General features: G+C 42.8%; 2 protein-coding genes across 8 annotated transcripts in view; one reads left to right on the plus strand and one right to left on the minus strand.

Annotated features, from left to right (window-relative positions):
* Positions 1-13,497, minus strand: part of LOC116161269 (cyclic nucleotide-gated cation channel beta-3) — a 30,835-nt gene extending 17,338 nt beyond the window's left edge. For 5 of the 6 annotated variants that reach the window (XM_031474573.1, XM_031474570.1, XM_031474569.1 and 2 more), the window contains exons 1-7: positions 13,322-13,497; positions 13,102-13,215; positions 12,664-12,730; positions 1,609-1,884; positions 1,309-1,557; positions 990-1,142; positions 188-318 (exon numbers count right to left, since the gene is read on the minus strand). In XM_031474573.1, coding sequence (XP_031330433.1) covers positions 188-318; positions 990-1,142; positions 1,309-1,557; positions 1,609-1,884; positions 12,664-12,730; positions 13,102-13,215; positions 13,322-13,452 — 1,121 coding nt within the window. In that variant the 5' untranslated portion in view covers positions 13,453-13,497. The remainder of the gene's footprint in view (positions 1-187; positions 319-989; positions 1,143-1,308; positions 1,558-1,608; positions 1,885-12,663; positions 12,731-13,101; positions 13,216-13,321) is intronic. The other variant, XM_031474572.1, reaches the window with a different exon arrangement.
* LOC116161281 (synaptotagmin-7) overlaps positions 1-17,852 on the plus strand; it is a 650,310-nt gene that overhangs the window by 352,578 nt on the left and 279,880 nt on the right. The window lies entirely within an intron of this gene.

Below are 17,852 nucleotides of genomic sequence, written 5' to 3' on the forward strand. Positions count from 1 at the left end.
CATTAATCTTTCGAAAGGAGCCGAGGAGTGATTGACTTTGACTAAACGCTCGGTGATTTAGAACAAGAGCGGTGTTTTAATTAAAAGCTGTTTGCGTATTCGCGTGAAAAGAATGTCGAGCGCGTACTTCAAAAGCTCTTACTTTTGTTTCTCCGAGTTTAACACTTCAAAAATTTGTAAAACTTACTCAGCGTTTGTTTCTGGGGTTGGAAGATCTCCAATGGTTGTGAGAGTTAAAGTAGACCAATAAAGTGAACCTAAATATTTTCTAGCTAATGTTGCATAATCACCTGGACGGTATGGATACACCCAATCACCCTGAAATGAGAAACATTTGATTCAATTACAGTTGCGATTTATCGCGTTTCTACTGTTACACTTACGTTAACCAGTGACTCAATAATCTATATAAGATTTGGTCATATGAAGTAAAATTTGCCTCAACCAGATGGACCCGCAGTTATTTCGTGTAAAGTCCTCTACTCAGAAACTTCAATGGAAACGTTACTTTTCATTTAAGATCTCTCAAAATTCCGCAATCCAACAAATAGGCAAGCGAAGAGCCGTTCATATAAAATTATTAGTCTCACTCTCAGGCGAAGTGAAATTTGCCGCAACCTATTGGACCCGCAATTATTTCGTATACAATAATCGCGTATATCTTTAGAATTTTTAAGAAATCTACATTGAAATGGGGGATGAAGCTTAATTAGCATTTAGCAATATTATTTTCTGGTCGGATCGTGTAAATAATTGTAGAATCAAGGAAATGGAGAACAGAGGAAACTAACTTCCCATACAGGTTTGGAACATCTAAATAAACTACTGAAAACTCCCGTCTGTCTTGGTTGCTCAACTGAAATTTGTTTCATCTTATTTCGCCTAAATTAATTCAAATTTATGGCATGCAAAATGATGTTATCCCGCACGCGTTGGCGTGCTCGCTTACATTCGCACATATATCAGTGCCGCCCCCGGACATAACTCACCTGAAAGCCCTCAGCTTCCGATAGTAGATAATAAAAACAGCCGAACCAATGGGCGAGGATCAGAAGGATGTGTATTAGATTGATCACTCTCCATAGATTAGGCCATACTGTGCGCGACTCAACGATATAATAAAATTTAACGGAGCGATAAACCTGAAACAAGTTATTAAACATAGAAAAAGAGGACGGGAAATGCGAGACGATAAGCAGAAATCGCTTTTCCTGCCGTTCACTACACAAACTTATTAGAACGATTCCGTTATCGTACGCACAGATTTCTCCCAGTTTCTCGCCGACGTCCGCGTTGTACGAAACTCACCTTAAAAAACCTAGGAAACCTCAAAATCGGATGCACTCCAATTTGCACTTGTAAGATATCTAAGGGGGTTAGGGCCGCCAAATCCAAAAGAAAGGCACGTGATTTTAAGTAATGTCCCGCTAATTTTTTATAATTGTACACCATTAGACCCTGCTCTAAGTAACCGGTACGCAATTGCACTCCGATATCGAAAACGAACACAACGTCACTAATTAAATCGCACGAAATCCAAAACCTAGAGAGCATCACCTGTAAAACTTCCAAGTTAAGATTTCGCGACCCTCTCACTGTCTACATTACCTGAAACTCCGGAAAACTCTGCCGCACTATCAACGTCCACATGTTGTACAGTAAACAAACGGTAACGACCATCAGCCAGTAGAAGTAGAAATTCTCGTCGGGATTGACGACGGTCAGCGGTTTCCTTTTTATCCTTCGTCGTCTGCGCGGCGCCGATTTCGAATCGTCAGCATTGCCGCCCTCGCTGCCCGTATCCTCGACCGTTTCCTGCGTTTCCGGAATTTGGCGCGTGGAAAACCTCTTCAAAAACGAATCTTCTCGTTTCAGAGGGGGTTTCTGAAATTTGGGCCGGTTCGATTAGAGTAATAAACGTCGGCCTATAATGACGTAACGTGAAAATAAGAGCCCGCAGGACGCGAATTAATTAACCGGCGTTTGTTCGGGTTGACATTAATTATTGTGCGTGTTATTTATGGCGTGCATTTAATTGAATCGCGCGTAACGTAATTAATTGTGCAAACTCTATCATTAATCAATAATTCAAATTGAGTACGTTTGCGCTTTTCAATAAAATTGGACATTCGGTTAATAAATTAGTGTTGGCATTGTCATCGCACACGCTTATGCTTTGGTTTTTCTTTTTACGTCTCTTTACGATTACGTCCCTGTTCTTAGTATGAATTTTTACTGAACAGGTTATGGTAATGGTCTACGTGGCACCCGTGTTTTCGCTACACTTGGGGCATTGACTTCTTACGACTTCGTGGCGTCCGCATCTGAAACACGTTAACGTAGTTCTGGTCATGATCACAATATGACGTTACGTCCCCCCCCCCCCCCCACACCCACTGTTGCCAACATCGTTAGTTCAACTGAAATGTGTAGAGCCCTAACTTTTCCTTTTTTTCTCAAGAAATTGATTACCGACCTTCACCCCCTCACGTATCTATGTGTCCTTCTTTATCATCCCCTGTGTTTCCGTTCATCCTCAAAATGAGGAGCAGTATGAGGAGAAAACGGGGGTTGGGAGAATTAAGGAGAAAATGCAGGAGACGGACAGCGGGTGACGGGGGCGAAGGGCGAGGGGAACAGAAAAAGGGCGAGTAAAACCCGAAAGTGAACGAGAAGACGAGAAGGATACAAAAAGAAGACGTTAGAGAAGTAACGAATGACAAAGGGCCCATAGAGAAGGGAAAGAGCATAAGAGCGAGAAAGGAAAGAACAGAAAAAGAAGGAGAAAAGGTTTCCTTTCATATTTCCACCTTGTCTGTGACAAGACGTTGTCACCCTCATTTTTTCGCTCTGTCTCCGCCCTTCTCTTCTGTACGACTTCCTCCCATGCGTGTATCCTCCCTCCACCAATGTAAACTCTTTAGCCATCCTCTTCCTCATTTTGTAACTTTTTCTCTTCTTCTCTTTCTACCTTTCTAATATTTACGTCCTCTTTCTTCTTTATCCCATCTGTTGAGGTTTAAATGTTACTCGCTATAGACGATGACCTTAAAAAGTAGGCCAAAGAGAAGTTCAAAGGTCGATCGGCACCTGGCGGTGACCTTGCAAAATGGGTCAGCGTCAAACTCAGGGGCCGATTTTTGTAGTTTTTTTCATTATCTTATTTGTGTCTCTTTTTTTTATTGTTGTTGTTCTGTCTTGTCTTTTATACTCTTGTCTTTAATAGTTTTCGTTTTAATCTCCCTTTTTTCTCTTCTTCTGTATCTTTACCCTTTATCCTTTCGAACCGGTTTATTTTTTCTTCGAGTTTGATGGGCCTCCGTTTCGGGTTCTTATTCGTCTTCTTTGTTTTTATTTTCGACCTTATCCTCTCATTATTGATTTTTTTCTTGGGTTTCTGTTCATCACTCTTTTTATTTTTTTTCGTTGGACTCTCCTTTGCATTCTTCTTAATCTTATTTTTTTATTTCGTCGTCACCTTTTTTTCTCTTTGCTGTCTTCTTCTTTATTTACTTCTTTTTTGTTTTGTTTGTCTTCTTCTGTGTCGCCTTATTGGTTTTCTTCTTTGAATATATTTCTAATCCTTCTTCTGTTTTTTCCACGTTTCTTCTTCTTCGTATTCTTCCTTATTTTCAGCTTTTTCTTCTTCAACATTGTTTTTTCTTGTCGTTTACTACATTTTTCTTCTTATTCACTTTTATCTTCTTTTTTCGTTGCTCTTGTTTAGATCTTTTCCACTTTCTTTCTCCTTTTCATCCTTGTTCGTCCTCTTGTCCTTGATGTTTGTTTTCTTGGTATTCTGTTTCGCCTTCTTTATCGTTTACCTCTTACTATACTTTGTTGCATTTCTTTTCGGCATTTTCTACATAATCTTCTCCTTCATCCACCTCCTTATTATCTGTTGACTTTTATGCCTTTCCCCTTCTGAGCCTTCGTTTTCATCCTTTTCTTCGTATTATTTGGTTTCGTCTTTTTAGTCTCCTAGATTGTCGTCCTTTTCTGCTTGAGTGTTTTCCTTTACCTCTTGCTCTTCTTCGTCCACTTTTTATGTTTTTGTTTTTCTTGTTTCTAAGTTAGCCAATCCTTAATCAAATAAATGTCTTCTGCTCAATTTTTTATTCGGATTTTATATTGTTAAATTCGTCTTTTTCCTTGTCCCATCCTTCCCCTATATTGTTTTTCTCTTGATGTTCTTTGTATTTTCCTTCTTCTCTGTCTTCTTTATCATTTTGTTTATTTTTACAGTTGTTTTTTAAATTTTCGTCTACGTTTTCACCTTTGTCCTCCTCGTCTTCATGTTTTCCTCTTCTTTCTTTATCTTTCGGCGATTTACGCCTTCTTCTTTGTTTCCTCCTTTTGTTCTTCTTCCTTGTGTTTCTGTCTGTGTCCTTATTGGCCTTTTTTTATCTTCTTTGTTCCTTTTTTTTAAATTTTTATTTTCTGCCTTTCTTCTTCATCTTCATGAAATACTCCCCAGCAAACGAGACTATTTAAAAAATCCTGCCCCCCCCCCTCCACCCTTCTCTTCTGTACGACTTCCTCCCATGCGTGCATCCTCTCTCCACCAATGTAAACTCTTTAACCACCCTCTTCCTCATTTTGTAATTTGTTCTCTTCTGTCAAGTTTTCTGCCTTTCTAATCTTCACGTCCTCTTTCTTCCATCTTCTTTTTTTAGCGCATTTTTTAGTAATAAAAACCACTTCTGCCGTTTCGAACTAAATCTAGGGGAATGGTCCCCTAGAGTCTTGGAATGTTTTGCAGTAGGTAGCTTATACCTTGAAGGTGTGCCAGACGGCCATCAAATTCGCTCTCTAAAAGCCCCCCCCCCCCCCGAATTATTTCATGAGATGGTGTTTTTGAAAGTAAAACGTGCATAACTTTTACATACGACAATCAATTGGTCTCAGATTTGGCATACGCATGCCTTTAGTGGTGCCAAGTTAAACTTTAGAAAATGGGGGGGGGGGACACATGTTCTACCCTTCATGGTATTCCTAATGAAAAGTCTCATCGAAATAAATTGGTTTGTACAAACTATAACCGACCCTTTTTCGAGATTAGTGAGAGACGGGGCCTGGGGGGGGGGGTTCAAATTAATGTTATCTCTCATTGTATTCCAATTAAAGATCTCAAGGAAAGGAACTGTCTCGGGAACCGTTTTCTGCCAACTACTGCCCTTCTTTCAAAGTGTGGGGAGGAGGGGGGGGGGAGTTTTATCCTTCATGGTACTTAATGGAATTAATTTCTACCAACCATAGCCCTCCTCCTTCACCAGGCCGTCCAGGTTGTCCTGGCTGTCCGGGAGGTCCAGGAATGTGGTATGTGTCAGAATAGTCTTCAGCAACTCCAGGAGATCCAGGTGGGCCAGGTTCACCGGGACTTCCTTGTGCTCCCGGATCACCAGGTCGCCCAGGTTCGCCTGGATCACCAGGTCGTCCAGGTTGGCCAGGAGGTCCTGGAATGTTATGACGTTTTCCTGAAGAATCAGGGGGCCCTGGTGGTCCTTGTGGACCGGGCGCTCCACGTTCGCCCGAGCGGCCAGGCTCACCAGGTTGTCCCGGTTCTCCAGGATGCCTAGGAGGTCCCGGTTCTCCTGGAATTGCACGAAATTTGTACTCGTTATTTACGCCTGATCCAGTGTCTCCAGGTAATCCAGGTGGACCGGGTGGCCCAGGTTCGCCGGGGCCTGGGGGGGGGGAGGTTCAAATTAATGTTATCTCTCATTGTATTCTAATTAAGGATCTCAACGAAAGGAACTGTCTCGGGAATCGTTTTCTGCCAACTACTGCCCTTCTTTCCAAGTGTGGGGAGGGGGGGGGGAGTTTTATCCTTCATGGTACTCTAATGAAAGATCTCAACGAAAGGAATTAATTTCTACCAACCATAACCCTCCTCCTCGACATCTTATCGTGATCGGGTATATACCCTTATAACTCAAGAACGGATTGTCGCAAGAGGGTACTCACAAAGGACGATTGAGACGTCTGCAAGAAATATATCCATTGGTGATGTCAAAACAAAAGCTATTTCGATTTCTCGCACAAGAGTTGTGCGCAATTTATACTTGTATACTATTTCCGTCTGCTTAACTCTCCCTCTCTATTCTTTCCTCCTGCGGTGAGAGCGCGGACCTTGCCTTGGGGGCGCGTCTTGGTTCTTAGAGCGGGTGGTGTAACAATCTCCCCCTTTTGAACCCCAGCTTGGGGTGCCGGTGTCATCCGGTGACGCTGGGTATGGTGTGACGGTTGAGGAATGGTATGATCCTAATCGTCTGCCTGGATGACTCTGTCTTCCATCTGGTAATTCGTCGAGGAGCCTTTCTGGATGGGAAATGTAAGAAATTTCCAAACTGATAAAATACCCTGGACTCATGCCGGGACCCAGATGACCCTCGTTTCTTCATGAAAACGGTTGTTGCCCCACCAGTTAGGGAGAGAACTAGGTATCAAAACAACTGCGTTCGGTCTCAAATGTATGTCCCCTCCATTACCCAGTACCAATCGGGTAGATTCGGGGCCATTTTTATATTGGTCCCCAGCAGGCTGCGGTCATTCGCGTCAGGTCTATATGGGCGGCACTTGGGGCATTCGTTTCTGATGACCCTTGGATTTCCGCATCAGAAACAAGTTGATTGAGAGAGAGAGAGAGATTTACACCGGTAAAAAAGTCGACCCGCGGAAGGCTGCGGTTTTTGGCGTCAGGTATCGCCAAGGGTTCTGTGCGAATCGTCCTTTGGCGTCTCTGTCAAGCGAGTGACACTTGGAGCACTGACATCTGATGACCTTGGGATTTCCGCATCCGAAACAAGTTCGCGTAGAATCGGGGGCGACGAGGTGAACTCTTCTAAGTAAGTCGATGGTGAGCTGGCCTTCGGAGTTCTCAATACAGTAACGCCTTGATAGGACGTCAGCTTCCACGCATCCTGAGCGCGAGTCGAAAGGCATCTTTTGTATAGGTAAAGCCCAAGTGGAGAGATAAACGCACGTTTGTCCTTGTCTTTCTCCACAAATATTTTCGAGTATTTCGTCTAGTTTAGTAGTTGGGAAGATCACTACGAGGAAGGCCTATGAAAATTCGCACTCCCGAGCCCGGATTCCCTCGAGCTCAACCTGCAGGATCGTTAAATATAGGTCTTCGTCCAAGCGCAATGGAATTCCTTCTACTTTCACTATAAACACGAAAACGCGTCGTCGGAGCCGTTTCCGTGGGGAGTGTGAGAAAATGACAGGTGAGGGTAATGGTCTTCGTGGCACCCGTCTTTTCGCGACACTTAGGGCATTCACTTCTTACGACTTCGTGGCTTCCACATCAGAAACACGAGCGTTACGTTGTCGTTACCTCCGCAATTTTGTTGCCTAAGACTGTTGCCAACATCGTTAGTTCAATTGAAATCCGTAGAGCCGTACTTCGCATATGCAGCGAGCATTTAAAAGCGAGAGTCACATAAATTCGTGCACGGTCGATTAATTAAACGGATTCAATCAGCTTCCACCGTCAAACGTGATAAACGCGAGTAAATATTGGCGCAGAAGGAAATGATCGTATCGCTTCGCGTATATCACCCAATATGAGTAGGCAATAAGAAGAATGGGAGGCAATAACAAATAATCATCGGTATATACGAAATGGTGGTTATAAATTGCGTTGGGCTCGCTCGAGCGGAAACTTGAGATATCCCCTATTCCAGAGGTTGGCGAGAACAACAACCCCCCTCCACCTCCCCCCGTTAATCAATATCAACGAAGCGTACCGATGTATATTTATTTGCATTTCGGCGTTAATTGACGAGAGCACTTTTAAAAATCGAGCGCGGAGAATTTATCTCGACTCGCAATTGCAGGAAATTCGGCACGCGAGGTAATCGCCTATTTACCGCTCCGATAAGTACCGTGCACGTGTCTTATTTCCGAAATAATTGCAGCCGCACAATCTGAAATAATAACAATAATTGTATTAAGACGCCATTCGACGCGGCAATTGCGCTCGCCGTCCTCGCTCCATTTGCGAGTCCGACGTAATGGGATCGCGGAACGTTTCTCGAATTTCACGCACCATTTTTCCGTCTTTTTATAACGATCAAACATAGCCGTACTCTCTTGTTTAAACGGGAGTTATTTCCATAGAATAAGGGCCCGAAATTTTTTACGATATAATTTACCCGGCCCCCGAATCTTCCAATTAGCGAAAGTTCGCATCTTTACATTTCGGTTTGCGGCGAGTTCATCATCCAATTACTTCCAGCGGAATCCCGGGCTTCTGGATTAATTATCATTATTATTCCCTTCAGGAGACTTTAGATTGGAAGTAAAGCCACAATTTCTAATCGTTAACCATTAGCGGTAACGACGGTGTCATGTTCAATGGGGTGCATGCGTGATCCAATAAGGAGCCGTTGGAAAACGTTCGGAACCGGACAGTTGAAGAACTAAACAAACGAAGACGGGCGATCTGTGCCCACGCCGTATTGATTCATTAAATCTAACTATTGGGGGAATGTGAAAGAAAGTCGATGACTAAAGGCACAAAAGCGAAATAAGCGAAAAACAGAAGATGAAAGGTTTGTGAGAAAAATGTGATGTAATAATGCCACTCCGCCCAGTCCCCTTTTCAAGTTTTATACTAAAGTTCGAAAAGCATTGCCATACGGATTCATTAAATCTAGATACCATTTTTAACAAGTGACTTATTGCTTTGGCTTCATTCAAGGATACCGTTCAAATTTCGTTGGCAATATTACACTGTTGACTATTATGAATTAATTACAAATTGGAAAACGCTAAGTCAGTGTTCGTTTTGCCCTATAATAAATTAAACTCGGAAACGGGTTCTCGGTGCAGCTGAAACGATCGGCTTTCAATTTGCTGATAAGCAATGTCGCTTGTTGGCACGCTTTGCTCTTAACCGGATGTTTGTTACGGTATACACAAGTGCAAGTTCTTGAATGGTCCTCGAATAAGGTCCTACGTCACGTATACATGGTAAGTCATTATCGACGATAAAGAACCCTCCATGCTTTTGTGCTAGCCGGAAATAGAATGGAAAGGGTAAATACTCGACCTCCTCCTGATTTGGATTCGTTGCAATTCCTGTCCCTCATTTTAATTTATTGTAAATTATGTCTTCAACGTATACTGTGCCCGCATTCTATAATAGAATATCTTAAGCACTTTAAAACGCACAAAAATACCTCGAATCAGGTAATGAAAAAAGAGAGGAGGTCGAAAAATGGCAAAAGGGCAATAAAGGCGAAATTGAAATGGCACGAACTGAAAATGATGACAACACGAAAACGAGAAGGGAACGGTAACGGAAACGGTAACGGAAACAAAGAAATGGTATCGGAAACGGAAAGGAAACGAGAAGGAAACGGAATGAGAACGGTAACACTAACGGTAACGAAAAGAAAGCGGCAAAGTGGAAAAGACACGGAGAAAAAACGGAATGGAAACGGAAAGGAGCCGGAAAAAAGCGGAAACAAAACGGAAACGAAACGGTAAGAAAACGTAAAGGAAGCGAAAAGAGAAACGGAAAGAAAACGAAAAGAAAGCGGAAAGGGAAACGGAAAGAAAACGAGAAGGAAACGGAAAGCGAACGGATAGGAAGGAAAACGAAACTGAGACAAAACGAAAAGGGGGCGGAAAGGTGACGAAAACGGTAACGGAAACGAAAACAGTAACGGCAACGGGAACGGAAACAGATAACCAAGAGAAAATAAACTGAAACGAAACGAAAATGGGATGGAAACGGGACGGAACGGAAACGAACACGGTAACGGAAACGGTTGCGGACACGCAAAGCGTAACGGAAACGACAAAACATGGTAACGGGGGCGGAAATGGAAAACGAAAATAGTAACGGCAACGGGAACGGACACAGAACGTAAACGAATAACAACGGAAAACGAAGAAACGGAACGGAAACGGTAACTCTGACGGAAATAAACCGGAAACGAAACGGAGCGGAAGCGGAAGCGAAATGGAAAGGAATCGTAAAGGAAGTGGAAAGGGAAAAAGAAAGAAAACGAAAAGGAAACGGAAAGGAAACGGAAAAGAAACCGAAGGGGAGAGGATAGGAAGGAAAACAAAACGGAAACGGGGCGGAAAGGTGAGAAAAACGGTAACGGACACAGAACGTAAACGGATAACAAAGCGAAACGAAGAAACGGAACGGAAACGGTAACTCTGACGGAAATAAACCGGAAACGAAACGGAGCGGAAGCGAAATGGAAAGGAATCATAACGGAAACGGAAAGCGAAAACGAAAGAAAACGAAAAGGAAACGGAAAGGGAGAGAATAGGAAGGGAAACGATTAACGAACCTAAAACGAAACGGCAATAGGCGGAAAGGTGACGAACACGGCAACGGAAACGAAAACAGTAACGGTAAAGGGATCGGAAACAGAACGGAAACGGATAACAAAGGAACACGAAGAAACGGTAACTCTAACGGAAACGAAACGGAGAGGAAGCGAAACGAAAAGGAATCGTAAAGGAAACGGAAAGGGAAAAGGAATGAAAACGGAAAGGGAGAGGATGAGAAGAGAAACGACACTGAAACGAAACGGAAACGGGGCGGAAAGGTGCCGAAAACGGTTGCGGATACGGAAATCGTAACGCAAAGTAACTCAAACGGAAAAAAACTGGAACGAAACGGAGAGGAAACGGAAGCGAAACGGAAAGGGAAAAGGAAAGAAAACGAAAAGGATGGGGAAAGGGAGAGGATAGGAAGGGAAACGAAACTGAAACGGTACGGAAAGGGTGCGGACAGGTGACGAAAACAGTAACGGCAACGGAAACAGAACGTAAACGGATAACAAAGGAAAACGAAACTGAAACGAAATGGAAATGGGACGGAAACGGGACGGAAAGAAAACGAAAACGGTAACGGAAACGACAAGGGCATGGTAACGGAAGCGGAAATGGAAATGAAACGGAAACGGTAACGCTAACGGAAAGAAAGCTGAAACGAAACGGAGAGGAAATGGAAAGGACATGCAACAAAACGGAATGGAAACGGGAGGGAAACGGAAAGAAAGCGGAAACGAAACGGAAAGGAGGCGGGGAAAAACGGAAACCGTAACCGAAACAAAACGGAACGGACGGGAGACGGAAAAAAAGAAAAAAACCGAACTTGGCTGAAACCCCGCCCACTCAAAAATAAAGGCAAATAATTAAAAATAAAAATAAAACTGAAACGAAACGGAAACGGTACGAAAAGAAGACGAAAAAAAGGAAACGAAACGGAAAAGGAAAAACTTTGCCCTTTAGGGGATTTCCTTTTCAAATCTAATATGAAAGAGTGAGAGCGATAGTATAAGAGTAAATGTGTAAAAAAGATGAAGGGAAGCGAAAGGAAATGGAAGGGTGCCAATGTAACGGTGTTCTAGAAAAGCGAGAAAGTTGACGAACTGAGCGAGAAAGAAGGGAGAAACGTTGAAGAGTAAATCAATGGGCGGCATTGTGTGAGATGAGAAAGGAGTGTAGGAAACTGAGGGAGTGAGCGAGAGAGTAAAAACTCGAGATCGATGGTGTGGTGGAGTGGAGGTCAAAAATCGAGTGAGTGAGAGATCGAGGTAGTGAGGTGAGGTGAAAGTTGATGGAGTGATGAACTGAAATCGTGAAACGCGAGCGAGGAAAGCGAGAGTGAGGAAATGTGAGAGCGAAACAGGGAGAGAATTAAACAGAGCGCGAGTGAGAGGATGCAAATTTGAGGGAGTTCGTTCTTAGAGACTATCGTGCCTCTACGGTCTTATGGACTCCTTGGAGATTACATGGATACTTTTGTGTTCCTAGCGTTTAGGATCCTGAGAATTCTTAGGGCACTTGGAGTTTTCAAGAAATTCGTCGACTCACTGAAATCTTGACGTTCCTGTTTCTGAGTATGTGGGAGTTGAGAGTTTCATAGGGCCCTTAGAGTTCCTACGAGAAGTTCAAGAAAGTCAGTTTAGATAGGCGATACTCCCAAAACTCAAAAATACCCCTCAAAAATTCATAAAAATTTCCGATTCGACTGCACGTTTGGGATGATGCAATTTGTTTTAGTGAGGCTTGGTTAGTGTGACAGTTAGGTTAACTTGGTCTATATATATATAAATAAAGTTCAAAGGGCTGTAACTTTTGATCTAGTACTCCAATCGTGGAACTGTTTGAAATTGTGGATTCTACGGGACAAACTCTATAAGAAAATGTTTTTTCCCGGTCGATCTCAGACAATTTTTTTTTCCAGCCTCAAAAAAAAGGCAGTTATTTACCTTCCTTTTTTACCAAAAATCGACCGCTCCAAAATTTCTCGGGAAAACACTTTTCCTCACTAATTTTGGTGCGTAGAATCCAAAACGATTCGTACTTTTTCGATCAGACCTCTCGATCAAAAGTTATGGACTATATAAAAATTTCGACTATATATATGAATATATATATATATATCAAATGCGTCTACGCATAATGACACCAAAGGTGAAAATAATAAAAAATGGGCGCGAAATGGGCACTTTCCGGTGAAATTCTTTCGACTTTTTGTTACTAAACCATTACTTTCAAGACCACCTCTGTAATATATGCTTGCAGTCCGCTTGGATGCAGCTAAAACTTTTACAGCGCGACGCCATACACTCGAAAAGTTTTTATTGGCGAAATTTGCAACTCACTAAAAATAATATGTACCTTTTGCATCGCCGACGATATTTGCACCGTCGTCCTTAGCTTCATCCATCGCTGATTGGATTTCGTTCTGAAATCAGAAGACGGCAGGTTAGAGCGATTGACACAGTCTTGATTTTCGGTAGCGTATTAAACAGACACACAAATGCAAATCAGCAAAGATACGTTTATGGCTTAGAAAGTGAGTAATTAATAGAGAGAGGGTAAGAGTCAAAAGGTTACTCCTAGATAGCCTAATTAATAGTCATTCAGAGAAGAGGAAGGTCAAGGTTGCCAGACTGCGTGTTCGTGACGTGGCAACGTTGCCCTTGTTGTTAAAACAATGAGTAGTAGAAATAATAGTACATTGTAGTATTGTAGTTACTGTAGAAGGCCACCAAACATCGAATAAAGGTTGCAACTGCAAGTAAGTAAGTAGTAAATTTCAAAATTATTCACAACCTCTTGATTTTACGCAGTGAATGATAGCAAGCCATGACTGCACGTAAATTCTTCCAACTTTGTGTCGGCCCTTTCTGCGGTTCCTCCACAAATCCTTGCGTTTCCTCTTTCGCTCTGTAAAGATACCTTTCTAGATTTTATCGGTAAGACAATCGCTGACCCGGTTATAATTTAGTGCACCCAAAAAAGAAATCTAGACGGGTCGAAGTCGGCGACCTACCTCGTGTTTGGACTTTTGTCGGATTCGTTGGCGTTCGAGGAGTCCTCGTCGTCGCGACTGGTGTTATGCGATCTGGGAGACTGTAGCGGAGTGTGGGCGTCGTCAGAACTCCCGTCGTCGCCCTTCCCCATTGTTTTATCACCACCAACATTCTCGTTTGCACTGAGCGCTTCTAGCTGAAACAAATTCGCCGATGTAAATTGACCTTTCGACGTGTAAACTCTACTTTACAGATCATAAATTTAGACGAATAGAAATCTATATTTACAACGCGTTCGCTTTACGAGAGCCCCTAAAAGTTTTATGCGGTATCAGCGCGTTTTTTAGCGGTACACATTGCCAATGGAATCGGTAATTGAATTTTGATTGCAATTAATTTTTACGATATTGGGTGTTTACGATGAAGCACGAATGGGTGCATAAGATTTCACTTGTGAACGAGAGGGTCATGGCGAAACCTTTTAAAAGACCCTCCGGAGTGAAATTAAAACTTATTGACGCCTTGAAATCGCCCTAGAAAATTTGCTGCAGAAAGTAGTAAAAACTTTCGCCACAGGCCACTCTGACATAGCAGCACCGTAGAAGTTGTTTGCATCTTAATATATTAAATACGCAGAAGTGGGATCGTATTGTTAATTGAAAGATCTAAATGGCTTCAAAGCCTCCTGAAAGGCTGAAAGCCACTTGAAGGCTACTAAAGTGTAGAAATATTATGAGTTTAAAGATTCTAAAACTATCTATAACTCCGTTTGACAACATCTAATCCCCTTGGTGATCATTTGAGACTACTGACGCCACTTGAGGCTTTTAAAAGTTAGAGCTTTCAAGCAGTTAGAGATACTTAAGGACTCAATAAAACAACTTAAAAGTATTAAAGGCTTTTCAAGGTTCGGCTTCGTTAAAATCTCTCAAAGGCTCGGCTCTTAAATACGGTTTGTGACTCTCAAAGGCCGTTCTCAAGAAGCCTATAGAGACCTTTAAACGCTGGTTAAGAAAAATCAAACTTAAAGCAGACCTGGGGTTTTCAAATGCTCTTCAGAACTTTCCTTAAAGCCGATAAAGGCTCTCCAAGATCCTAAAGGGTCCCTATTAGGGTCATTTGGAGACATGAAAACAACGGGAAACTCATTAACATTATTAGAAAGTAACCGCCTACAAAGTAACCTTGGGAACTCCTGAATCCTTAAATGCCCTCTAAGGTTTCCTAAATAGTCGTACAGACTTAAAACCTCCCAAAGTCTCGGTTTTTAAAAAGCGGGAGGATCTGAAAGACCCTAAAGGTTACTGGATTCGCCTAGAGAAACCTCTAAACAGCCATGAAAGCCTTTAGTGATTCGTAAGAGCCTTTTAAACTGATTTAAAGCGCATCGAGGGTTCTGAAATTCCCAAAAGCAGCTTCAAAAGTCCTACTTCTATAGTCCTACCACAACAGTCCTTAGGGATAAATGACTCGAAGGAGAACGTAGCCCCGGGGGATCTAGGGGGAATTATATCCCCAAAGCAAACGAATAACTAGTTATAGGAAAGAGAAAATCGTCCTTTCTTGGAGAGCACTTCATAACCCCCAAACCCCCCGGTGCTACGGTCCCCCGTGACACAATCAGACCCTTATGGCCCCTTTCCAAAAATTATGGTTCATATGGTATGTGCACTCCATAATTTGGAAAAGAATGTCGAACCGGGGGGGGGGGGTCTCGACAATTCCCCCCAGTACACGAAAACCCCCAGGTTTTACATTCTTCGCCAAATCATAAAGTGCACATACCATATGAACATCCATTTTTGGAAAAGACCAACACCAGGGTTTCATTGAGACTGGCTCTGTCATGGCGGACCGTAGCACCGGGGGTTCTGGGGGAGGGGGGTATGAAATACCTCCCAGAACACGAAGACTATGATAGTTATAGGGAAGAAAACATTGAATCGAGAATTCTCCATGGAAAAACGTTTTAACGAATTTTCTTCTACAACTATCCAAGACTTTCGTGTGCTGGGGGGTATTCCATACCCCCCAGACCCCCCGGTTTTACATTCTTCCCCAAATCATAAACTGCACATACCATATAAACATTCATTTTTGGAAAAGGGTCATAAGAGAAACACTTAGCTCTCGCTGAGGCTGATTGTGTTATGGGGGACCGTACCTCGGGGGAGTCTGGGGGGTATGGAATACCTCCCGTTACACGAAGACCTTATGATCGTTATAGGGAAGAAAACATTGAATCGAGAATTCCCCATGGAAGAACGTTTTAACGCTTTTTCTTCTACAACTATCCAAGACATTCGTATGCTGGGGGGTATTCCATACCCCCCAGACCCCCCGGTTTTACATTCTTCCCCAAATCATAAACTGCACATACCATATGAACACTCATTTTTGGAAAAGGACCATAAGAGAAACACTTAGCTCTCGTTGAGGCTGATTGTGCTATGGGGGACAGTACCTCCGGGGGGTCTGGGGGTATGGAATACCTCCCGTTACACGATGACCTTATGATCGTTATTGGGAAGAAAATATTGAATCGAGAATTCCCCATGGAAACACGTTTTAATTGTTTCCCTTCTACAGCTATCTAAGATTTTCGTATACTGGAGAGTATACCATACCCCCCCAGACACACCCCCCAGACCCGCCGGTTTTATATTCTTCGCCAAACAATAAAGTGCACGTACAATAGGAACCATAATTTTTGGAAAGGGACCATAAGACAAACACCATTCTCTGGTTAAGGCTGATTGTGTCATGGGGGACCGTAGCACCGGGGGTTCTGGGTGGGGAGGGGGTATGAAATACCTCCCAGAACACGAAGACTTTATGATAGTTATATGGAAGAAAACATTGAATCGAGAATTCCCCTTGGAAAAAGGTTTTAAGGAATTTTCTTCTACAACTATCCAAGATCTTCGTATGCTGGGGGGTATTCCATACCCCCCAGACCCCCCGGTTTTACATTCTTCACCAAATCATAAACCGCAAATACCATATGAACATTCATTTTTGGAAAAGGACCATAAGAGAAACACTTAGCTCTCGTTGAGGCTGATTGTATTATGGGGGACCGTACCTCCGAGGGGTCTGGGGGGTATGGAATACCTCCCGGCACACGAAGACCTTATGATCGTTATAGGGAAGAAAATATTGAATCGAGAATTCCCCATGGAAGAAAGTTTTAACGAATTTTCTTCTACAGTTATCCAAGACCTTCGTATGCTGGGGGGTATTCCATACCCCCCAGACTCCCCAGTTTTACATTCTTCCCCAAATCATAAATTGCACATACCATATGAACAATCATTTTTAGAAAAGGACCATAAGAAAAACACTTAGCTCTCGTTGAGGCTGATTGTGTTATGGGGGACCGTACCTCCGGGTGGTTTGGGGGGTATGGAATACCTCCCGGCACACGAAGACCTTATGATCGTTATGGGGAAGAAAATATTGAATCGAGAATTTCCCATGGAAACACGTTTTAACGAATTCTCTTCTACAACTATCCAAGAGCTTCGCTTTGTATGCTGGGGGGTATTCCATACCCCCCAGATCCCCCGGTTTTACGTTGTTCCCTAAATCATAAACTGCACATACCATACGAACCTTCATTTTTGGAAAAGGACCATAAGAGAAACATTTAGCTCTCGCTGAGGCTGATTGTGTTATGGGGGACCGTACCTCCGGGGGGTCTGGGAGTATAGAATACCTCTCGGTACACGAAGACCTTATGATCGTTATAAGGAAGAAAACATTGAATCGAGAATTCCCCATGGAAAAACGTTTTAACGAATTTTCTTCTACAACTATCCAAGAGCTTCGCTTCGTATGCTGGGGGGTATTCCATACCCCCCGGACCCCCCGGTTTTACGTTGTTCCCTAAATCATAAACTGCACATACCATATGAACCTTCATTTTTGGAAAAGGACCATAAGAGGAACACTTAGCTCTCGCTGAGGCCTATCCAAGACCTTCGTATGCTGGGGGGTATTCCATACCCCCCAGACCCACCGGTTCGACATTCTTTCCCAAATCGTGCACGTCATATTTATCACAATATCCTCGTATACTGAGGGGTATACCATTCCTCCCAGACTTTACGGTTCTATATTCTTCCTCAGGAACCGCAAGAGCCCTTAGAGCTGATTATTTTAATAGAGAAGGTAGTACCGTGAGTCTGGGGGTTCGAGGATCTTGCGATAGTTGGAAGGATGCACAAATTCGAACTTTCTAGCAACACAATATTTTCATATACTGGGGGGTATGGAATACCCCCTCCTGTAACATTTATTCTCAGTATGTACAAGAGTTCTTAGAGTTAAGTAAGTGGGGTATGGAACTATATTGTGAACAAATATTTCAAATTTCCGGACGGGCGTCCAACAATTTACGTTGCTAGGGGGGATTGGGTTTTTGATGGTAGGTAGACAAGTAGAAGTTGATCCTAAATCGCTTTTAACTGCCCTTTTTTTATTATCTTTAAAAGGAGGATCAAAAACCAATTGCATTATATTTGTATTATTCCCTCCACCCCCCCCCCC

Source organism: Photinus pyralis, unplaced genomic scaffold (assembly GCF_008802855.1).
Source record: "Photinus pyralis isolate 1611_PpyrPB1 unplaced genomic scaffold, Ppyr1.3 Ppyr1.4_LG10, whole genome shotgun sequence".
NCBI classification, from domain to species: Eukaryota; Metazoa; Arthropoda; class Insecta; order Coleoptera; family Lampyridae; genus Photinus; species Photinus pyralis.